Source organism: Mus pahari, chromosome 18 (assembly GCF_900095145.1).
Source record: "Mus pahari chromosome 18, PAHARI_EIJ_v1.1, whole genome shotgun sequence".
In the NCBI taxonomy this organism is placed as follows: Eukaryota; Metazoa; Chordata; class Mammalia; order Rodentia; family Muridae; genus Mus; species Mus pahari.
The window spans coordinates 25632093-25642962 of record NC_034607.1 but is presented as its reverse complement, the minus strand read 5'-3'; the positions used below and the strand labels follow the sequence as shown (position 1 = coordinate 25642962).

General features: G+C 37.0%; 1 protein-coding gene across 2 annotated transcripts in view; it reads right to left on the bottom strand.

Annotated features, from left to right (window-relative positions):
- LOC110335694 (contactin-associated protein like 5-3) overlaps positions 1 to 10870 on the bottom strand; it is a 514066-nt gene that overhangs the window by 2528 nt on the left and 500668 nt on the right. For both annotated transcript variants that reach the window (XM_029531381.1, XM_021217999.1), the window contains one exon: positions 6914 to 7132. In XM_029531381.1, coding sequence (XP_029387241.1) covers positions 6914 to 7132 — 219 coding nt within the window. The remainder of the gene's footprint in view (positions 1 to 6913; positions 7133 to 10870) is intronic.

The following is a 10870-nucleotide window of genomic DNA, read 5'->3' as shown; positions in this document are numbered from 1 at the left end:
ACACACACACACACACACACACACACTTTGTACATATTTAAGGATGAATAAAATGCACTGCTTCCAGTCCTTAATGTATGCATGCATTAGCTTATTACTGAGTTGTGACATAGCCTTAAGCTTGGTGAGTGTGCTCCCTGGCCTGTGCATCTTCAGTCATTCCCTCAGCATTCTGCTTCGCTGGAGAATTCCTAGGACTGATGGCTGCCTTTTAATTCAAACACACTTTCCTCTTTGCATCAACGCACTCTTTGACAGCACTGACTGTAATAGACCTGAGTCTACTCACAACGATAGCTGAAGGCACTGGCAGAATCAGCACCTCTTAAAAGAAGAACAGCTGAGCAGTGTGTACTGAGGACCATGGAGCCATTGCTCTAATCCATTTTTTTTTTTCAGAGAAGGTCTCATAGATGCCCGACTGGACTTTAATTCTTTTTGTAATGGAAGGTGACCTTGAACTTGCCATGTAATGGAGGATGGGAGACAGGTGGAAGATGAACTACAAAAAGACAGAGCAAGACAGGGAGTAAGAGAGACATGAAGGGGGAAAGAAAAGGATGAAGGGGACAGGGAAAGAGATAGATATAGACAGAAGAAAAGAATGGGGAAGAGGATAGGAAAGAAGATAGGGAAGGATGAAGAGAAGAAGATAGGAAAACTTAGAATGAAGATAGAAAGGAGACAGAGTCATAGGGAGTCAGGATGAGATGGGGGAAATGGGAGGGAAGAACTAGGAGAGAGGAAAGATGGAACAATCTGATATCAGGGAGACTGATAGTGAAGGGAAGGAAGATAGGAAGGCAGAGGCAGAGATAGAAGCAGGAAGCTAAGGAGGGAGACAGTCAGAAAAGGGGTCATGGCAGAAGGGAATGGCAAATATTTAGCTATTTACCTCCTATGTTCTTATGACTCTCTTACTCTGGCATATTCTGTGCCAAGTGTACTTCCTGGTATAACTTCTGCTTCTTCATGAACACTCAAATCATAGCTGTCCATGTTCATAAAATTCCTTTGTCTTAACACAACTCATATTGGTTCCAACTTTATTTAGCCCATGTGCTACTTTTAATATTATAAATATATTTCTCATGTTAATATAGATTTATCCATTTCTAACATGTTTTGATGTTTATAGGCTAATATAGATTAATTTACGTTAATTCAGGTTGTTGAGTGTTCACTAATAATAGAAAGAGAACATTTCAGATATGACAAAGTGACAGATATGTTTGGTGATCAATTTCTGCAAAGAAATGTGATCACAGTGATAATGCATTTCATGAGTGTTTACTCTCCAATGCCGATTTCCTTTTAATATTACATTTAAAAACTAAATCTTAGCTTTAACTTTCCCTCTTCCAAAAGTAAATGTCTTAGCCTAAATGCATAAAAACATCTACTGGTGCATCTATCCTCTACCTACCATCTACCCACTTACCATCTACCTACCCATCTACTCATCTAGCTACCATTTTTCTGCAAAAACGTAATATTGTGTGAATATAAATATTTGTATTCATACATTGTATAATATCTTCCATTTTTAAGTACAACACTAGACTGTACTTACTGACTAAACCAGGGTTGATTTTCACCCAGTAGTAAATATGCTAGATCTCACTTGAAATATACAGCAATTCTTTTTTTAAATTTTTTATTAGATATTTTATTTGCATTTCAAATATTATCCCCTTTCCTAGTTTCCCCTGCAAAATTCCCCTATCCTCTTCCCCCTCTCCCTGATCCCCAAACCCACCTACTCCCACTCCTGGTCCTGACATTCCCCTATACTGGGGGCCTAGAGCTTTCACAGGACCAAGGACCTCTCCTCCCATTGATGACTGGCTAGGACATCCTCTGCTATATATATAGCTAGAGGCACAAGTTCCACCATGTGTTTTCTTTGATTGGTGGTATAGTACCAAGGAGCTCTGGGAGTACTGGTTAGTTCATATTGATGTTCCTCCTATAGGGCTTCAGTCCCCTTCAGCTCCCTGGGTATTTCTCTGGCTCCTTCATTGGGGAAATTGTGCTGCGTCCAATGGATGACTGTGAGCATCCACCTCTGTATTTGCCAGGCACTGACAGAGTCTCACAGGAAATAGCTATATCAGGCTCCTGTCAGCAGGTTCTTGTTGGCATCTGCCTAGTGACTAGTTTGGTGGTATTCACTGATAAGTGGATTTTAGCCCAGAAACTTAGAATACCCAAGACACAATTTGCAAAACACATGAAACTCAAGAAGAAGGAAGACCAAAGTGTGGCTACTTCGTTCCTTCTTAGAATGGGAAACAAAATACCCATAGAAGGAGTTGCAGAGACAATGTTCAGAGCAGAGCCTGAAGGAACCACCATCCAGAGACTGCCCCACTTGGGGATCCACCCCATGTATAGCAATTCTTGCACATTTCCTTTCAGACTTCTGTAATCTGAGGGTGTTGAAGCATAGTTTAAATCATGACACTGTCATTTCTTTTTCTATATATATCAGTCTGTAGCTAAGGAGTGATTTATCAAAGTTAACTTATTTCCTGAATTTTCTAACTCATTTGGACACCTTTCTTGCCAGGGTATGGATATCTTTCCCATGTATGAAACAATATTCATGTAGTGGTTGCACTCCCCATACAGAGAAACATTTTAAGACTCATATTTTGAAGGGTGGTTCCTTAAGACTCAGGAAGTAAACAATTCAGCAACTCGAGGAAGTTCCTGAAACTGACAAGATGAATTAAGTCCCTCCTTCTACATGCTTATGTAGGCAGTTAGGATTGATTAGCAATATTCTAATATCAGGAAATGTGCCTGGAAGATTCTCAGACCCTCATCGCTTCTTGAAAGGAGCAGAGATTAGCAAGACTGCATGGAGGAAGCCCTGCCTACAAGCTTTGCAGTGAGCTTCAGTGTTTTAGATTATATGAGCCATAATTCCTCCGGGGATAGGCTTTGGAGATGCATCAGTCTTTGAGTCATTTCTGTTCCTGGGAGTAACCTATCACCAATAGTCCTATAAATAACCTCAATAAAATTCACATATTCATCAATTGGAACATGGTAGTATTGTAGGTTTGGTCTGCAACCAGTTTTCTTTTTTCTTTTTTTCCAATTTTTATTGAGTATTTACTTCCTTTACATTTCAAATAGTATCCCAAAAGTCCCCTATTCCCTCCCCCCCAGTCCCCTGCCCACCCACTCTCACTTCTTGGCCCTGGTGTGCCCCTGTACTGGGGCATATAAAGTTTGCAAGACCAAGGGTCCTCTATTCCCAATGATGGCTGACTAGATACAATCAGTTTTCTATCTGACTTAAATAGATGTTTCTTCATGTCTTCTCAAAAGTAGTTTCAGACAATGATATGCTAATTAATTCCCAAGGACAGTAAATGCTATACATATAAGCAAGCCTTTCACACACAGAAATTCTAACTTCACATGCTTCATCACTAACAAGCCTGCTATTTCACTCACACTTCCTAAAACAATTTGCTACAAAAAACCCTAAAGACCATGATGGGACCAGTAAAAGTAAACTACTTAGCACAGAGTTTGACCATAGTTCCATAACAAATCCAATCATAATAGGCTCAACTTTTCCTGTCTTTTATCACACAGAGAACATAATCAAGTTCCTTAGCCCTATTTTCTCCTATATCTTTTGGTTTCTCATTATCTTCCATACTAATTTATGTAAATCTGATAGATGATAGATAGATAGATAGATAGATAGATAGAAAGAAAGAAAGAAAGAAAGAAAGAAAGAAAGAAAGAAAGAAAGAAAGATGATATATATGCATAAATAAGCACACACGCATACACAAATACTTATGTATAAAATGCTCTATTTTTCTGGGGACTGTCAACACTGAATCTTCTTTCTGACTCCCACTGCTTGTGTTACAGCTATCCTGAGGGCAATAAGGAAGCATTTCATTACCACAAGCTTTGTCATTTCTGATGATTGCTGATGCTAGCATTTTTCATGTGGTCACACTTTTCATGTGGCACTTTTTTTATCAGTCATGTTTATTTCGCCTTTGAAAAACTGTGTATTTAGATGTTTGACCTAATTTTCATAAGGTTATTTGTTTTCTGGCTATTGAGTTAAATCAATAAATATGCCTTAAAAGTTAACCGACAAGAAATAAAGTTTGCAAATCTTTGCACACATCCCACAGATTTTACTTTTCTTTTATTTTTTCTTTCTTTCTTTTTTCTATTATTTATTTATTTATTTTAAATAGATATTTTCTTTATTTACATTCCAAATGCTATCCAGAAAGCCCCCTATACCCTCCCCATCCCTGCTCCCCTACCCACCCACTCCCACTTCTTGGCCCTGGCATTCCCCTGTACTGGGGCATATAAAGTTTGCAAGATCAAAGGGCCTCTCTTCCCAATGATGGCCGAATAGGCCATCTTCTGCTACATATGCAGCTAGAGATACAAGCTCTGGTGGTACTGGTTGGTTCATATTGTTGTTCCGCCTATAGGCTTGCAGACCCCTTCAGCTCCTTGGGTAATTTCTCTAGCTCCTCCACTGGGAGCCCTGTGTTCCATAAGTGGATGCTCACAGATTTTACTTTTCTATTGCAGATCATTCCATTTGCTGTGCAGAGCCCATTCTACTTACACCTAATTTCACTTTCATTTATTTTTGTTTTTTTTACTTGTACTTTAGTAATATCAATAAAATATCATATTAGGACCGATATCAAGGATATTTTAATAATTCATTTCTACATGCTTTATTGTGTCTAGATGTATTACCAAATTAATGATTTCCATGTCAACTATATGTTTATAGAATAAAACAAAGATCCAATTGCATTATTTTACTGCAAGGCACTTAATGAAGAGCCTATTCATTCCTCTAGTTCTTGCCAAATATAATATGATCACACAAGCCTGGGTTTATTTCTTGGCTCTCTAATCCATTTGCTGTGTCTATGTGTCTGTTTCTGCAATAGTTTTATATAATAAATATTGTGCTTTTCCAATGTAATGTGAAATCAGAGACTGTGAGGTTTATACCTGTCTGTAATTCTGTACCCATTTTACTATTAATCATAGTAGCCAAGATGTAGAATCAAGTTATGTATCAATGGATAAGTGAATGAAGAAATTCTACTTCTACTTGTACTTTGTACTCATACATGTGCATGCATATGCACATAGCAACACACACTGAAATATTACTCAGACACCAGTTGATCTCTTCATTTAAGAAGGATGTGGTTGAGATCAATATTATACCAAGTGGAATAAGTCACCCAAAATAAAGAAAATATTCAGAATCCAAAACCTGATAGCAGACCATAATGATACTTGATAATAGCCTGGGCTTTGTTAGTTAATGAAAATGAACTTTATCATGAAGAAACAAAATCACAAGATGAACAAATCACAAATTCACATCACACACACATACACACAGAGAAAATAGATAAAAATTTTGCGTGTAAAATATACATGTATGTGTTCCTTTGTTGAATAACTTACATATTTATTTATACATGTGTATGAATGATACATGAGTACAGGCAGATTTGTAATGTCATGGGGGCCAGTGTTGAGGCCAGAGAATAATTTTTGGTATTCTCTTTAATCATGTTTCAAGGTATTTGGAAACTATATCTCTGACTGTATCTGAAGCTCACTAATTAAGAAAGGTTGACTGTGGGGGGGGGGTTATAGGGAACTTTCGGGATAGCATTTGAAATGTAAATAAAGAAAATAATAATAACAAATTTTTAAAAAAAAGAAAAGAAAAAAAAGAAAGGTTGGCTGACCAAGGAGCCCCTGGTATCTCTTGTCTTTGGTCCACAGTTGGGTAAAAATGCTCAATGACAAACTTAGCCTTTTATGTGGGTGCTAAAAATTGTAACTCAGGTCATCATGAATATATAAAAAGTATTTTAGTTATTAAGTCCTCTCCCTATTCCATTCAACTAATTTAATAAAAAACATCATTATTGAATACATACAAAAAAAAATACATACAAAGTATAAAATTTTATATATGTCTATAATTTTGTATCCTTCATCCAAAAAGCTAGAACATAATACTGAAGTTAGTATTATCTAAGTCCTCATTCTGATGTTTTCATAGTTCCTTTATACTTAAGTCCTCCTATCGGTTTCCACTCAAACAATAGTGGTGCACAAGTGTACATACATTTATACACACATGCATGATATATACTTCTTGTAAAGACATACTAATCATAACTGCTCATCACCTGAAACTAGAATTATATTAAACATATGTGCAATTAATTTTATTATTAACAGATTAAGCATTGATTTTTGAATCAGATAAATGCCCATTATTGAAATATTGTTAAATATCACACTTAAAATATATTATTATTAATGTAATTGTTATTGTAATGTTCATACGCTTCTATTGTGTAATTCTACTCATCAATGTTTATATAATGATTAATGTCATTAGTCAATTTGACAAATCTAGAATCTCCTTGGAGACAGGCCTCTGGGAATGTTTGTTTCATTATATTCATTTCATAACAGATATAAGAAAAGCTACATGATGTGGTTGTCATCATTCCCTCGATGGGATCAGAGACTGTATAAATGGAGAATAATCTGAATACTGACATGTAGACATCATTCTCCACTTCCTGATTATGGGTGTGATATGACCTGCTCCATCAAACTCCTATCATCTATGGTAGACTGGAAAGTTGAATTGTGAAGCAGAATAAACTCTTAATTTGCTTTTGTCAGAGTGTTTTGGAAAGGTACATATATGAACAAAAAGTTAGTTACAGTTCCTAATGACCTGTATTCATGCAAGGCAAAGAGCTAGATACTGTTAGCCAATACTTTAGCTTTATAAGACAGCAGAAGTTAGTGACAGGAACATAAGAGGTCATCCTCTGGGATGTACCTGTTGAAGAATGCACGGTGGTCACTGCATTTGCATCAGAGTCCACCATGGAGACACAGCTGGATTCTGTCAAAGTCCTTTGGACAGTCACAGGTGAAATGCTGGCATGGCGAAGGGCTGCCTTCAATGGTGTTATATGATTGTATTGGACTGAAGAAAGACATCCAACAAAACCCAAGGTATTTGCTCTAGCAACTTCTGGATCCAAACCAAGAGTCTCTGCAATGAATAAAATTAATCACAGGTGTTAGTTCTTTAAAGTAGTCTATGTGGTTTTCTTGACTATTAACTAAAATAATTGAAATGCCCTTGATAATTTTTGGATACAGAAACTTGTTATATACCTTTCTTCCTACTCTTAACCATACATTTACTGGAGGTATCAATACAATATTCAGCTATATCTCATAGAAAAGGGATACGATGAGCTCTGATTTAAAGCAAAAATTTTTCAAGCTTCAAATTTTCCATTCATGTATTTTATGAACCATACAAATAGAAATATAACTGATATATTCTAATCAAATTCTAAATATTTGAAGAATTTGTATCTCTGTTCCCATCATGACTTATATATTGTTGCAGGTGATTAACACAAGCAAATCACAATGCTCATTAAAACGTTTAATTTACAATCATAACAAAGGAAATGGGATTAGAAATGAAAAAAGGTCTCCCAGAGATGTATCATGCTTGTTGTCTTATGGCCCCTGACACCATAATATTTCTGCCTATATTACTTCTCTTCATCATCATACTTATTGGGCACTAACTAGGGAGATGTCTTTTTGCCTATGAATATATTCAAATTACTAGAGCAATTTTGAGTCTTTATAAGAGAAGGAAATGCCCAATCTGCACTCCATTTCCATGGACATAGTTCTGCCTAAATTTGTGGAGGCCTGCTGCTATCAACGACAACTAGATGATTTCCCCAAGCCCAAACTCTCCCTGCTGGTTCCCTTGGAAACTCAGCAGCCATGAGGTTTACCCTATCCCCTTTGTGCTCTGTCTTCTTGTCAATATCTCTAACCACAATCCCAGACACTTGCTGCCATTATGGACCACCAGATGAGACCTTTAACCCAATTCTGGGCAAACTTAGTGGTGGCAAGTTCTTCCCTGCCCACTTAGAACTCTATTTTCCAGGCCCAACTCCCTCTATATTGCTGGAGGCTTATTGCTGGTGCCCAGTATAAACTGATCAGGAAAAACAAGCTATATCTACAATTTCAGAGGCCTACAAACATCAGGGACTACAAGCTCTATCTGTGGTCACAGAGGTATATTCCCATCAGGCCTGCCAAAACTAGGGATAACCAGATAAAGGCCAGCATAAGAACACAATCAATGCCCACCAGGAGAGATCTGGTCTCCCAGGAGTACTCCCACTTCCAGGTTTAGAGGTGAAATCAGCACATTCTCTCTGATAACTGTCCAAGGGGCGCACAGGGCAGAGGAACAGTGGAGCAGCTGGGACAGGATCCTTCCAGCAGCTATCTGTATCCTGGAGCTAAGGCTGTTCCACAGCAGGCTGCACATATGTCCCTCCAGGAGAGAGCTGGTCTCTCAGGATGGCTGACACAGACATACTTGCTCACAAGAGGGAAAAGTTCCAGCCAGACACAGCAAGACCAACTAACACCAGACATAACTAGATGGTGAAAGGCAAGTGCAAGAACCTTACCAGCAAGGCACCTTGGCACCGTCAGAAACAAGTTCTCCCACCACAACATGTCCTAGATACTCCAACGCATGAGAAAAGCAAGACTTGGATCTAAAATCACATCACACAATGCTAATAGAGGACTTTAAGAGGACATAAATAACTACCTTAAAGAAATACAGGAAAATCTTAGTTGCAGAAGATACCATAGAAAACATTGACACTACAGTCAAAGAAAATGAAAAATGCAAAAAGGCCCTAACCCAAAATATCCAGAAAACCCAGGACAAAATGAAAAGACCAAACCTAAGGATAATAGGTATATGAGAGAGCAAAGATTCCCAACTTAAAGGACCAGTAAATATCTTCAACAAAATTATAGAACAAAACTTCTCTAAGCAAAACTAAGAGATGCCCATAAACATAAAAGAAGCTTACAGAACATCAAATAGATTAGACCAGAAAAGAAATTCCTCCTGTCTCATAATAATGAAAACACCAAATGCACAAAATGAAGAAAGAATATTAAAAGTAGTGAGGGGAAAAGGTCAAGTAACATATAAAGGCAGACCTATCATGATTACACCAGACTTTTCACCAGAGACTATGACAGCTAGAAGATCCTGGACAGATATTATACAAACCCTAAGAGAACACAAATGTCAGCCCAGGCTACTACACTCAGTAAAACACTCAATTACCATAGATGGAAAAACCAAGATAGTCCATGAGAAAAACAAATTTAGACAAAAATCCCTCCACAAATCCAGCCCTACAAAGGATAGTAGATGGAAAATGCCAACAAAAGGACAGAAATTACACCCTAGAAAAAAACAAGAAAGTAATCTACCTTTAATAAACCCAAAAGAAGATAACCAAACAAACATAAAAAATAACATCAAAATAACAAGAATGTTGCTTCCTATTCACTATTCTTTAATATCTCTTAACATCACTGGACTCAGTTCCCCAATAAAAAGACATAGTATAACAGACTAGATACGGAAACAGGACCCAGCATTTTGCTGCCTACAGAAAACACACTTCAGTGTCAAAGACAGACATTATCTCAGAGTAAAGGGCTGGAAAACAATTTTCCAAGCAAATGGTCCCAAGAAACAAGCTGGAGTAGCCATTCTAATACTGAATAAAGTCAACTTTCAAACAAAAGTTATCAAAAAGAATAAGGAAGAACACTTTCATAAAAGAAATTTTGTTAAAGCTTAAAGCAGAGTGAATGCTTAAATAAGAAACATCATTCTAATGCATACAAGAAACATACCTCAGTAGTAACAAAAATGGAGATTAGCTCAGAATAAAGGGCAAGATTAAGGTATTCTCAGTAAATAGATGCAAGAAACAAGCTGGAGGAGCCATTATAATACACAACAAAATGAACTTTCAAGTAAATATAACCAAACGACTTGTGGAAGGACACTGTCCTCATGAAAGAAAAAAAATCCACCAAGATTGTATTTCAATTTTCAACATCTATGCCCCGAATGTAAAACCAACACACATTCATAAAAGAAACACTACTAAAGCTTAAATCACATATGAAACCCCACACAGTAATAACAGGAAACATCAACTCTCACAAATTAACAGGCCACTAAGACAGAAACAAAATACAGAAATAATAAAACTAACAGACCTTATGAATTAAATGGACCTACCAGATATGTACAGAACATTTCACCCAAACACAAAAAAAAATTGTAACTTCTCAGCATCTCGTGGAAACTCTCCAAAATTTATCATGTACTCAGTCACAAGGCAAACCTCAACAGATATAACAAATTTCAAATAACTCCTTGTATCTTACCATACTACCATCAATTAAATCTAATCTTAGACAATAAAAGGCACAACAGAAAGCCTATATACTCATGGAAACTAAACAAGTCTCTACTCGCTCATTACTGGTTTAGGGAAGAAATAAAGAAATTAAAGACTTTCAATAATTTCAGTGAAAATGAAGGCACAACATACCCATTGTGTATTGGATACAATGAAAGCATTACTAAGATGAAAGTTTATACCACTAAGCGCATTCATAAAGATATTAGAGAGACACCTCTTATTAAAAATTTAAAAGTAGACATTGAAAACTCAAAAGAAGAAATAGAAGAAGGAGGAGAGGAAGAAGAGAACAAATTAGAAGAAGGAGGAGGAGGAGAAGTTAAAGGAGGAGAAGGAGGTGAAGGAGGGGGAGAAGGAGAAGGAGAAGAGAAGGAGAAGGAGAAGGAGAAGGAGAAGAGAAGGAGGAGGAGGAGGAGGAGGAGGAGGAG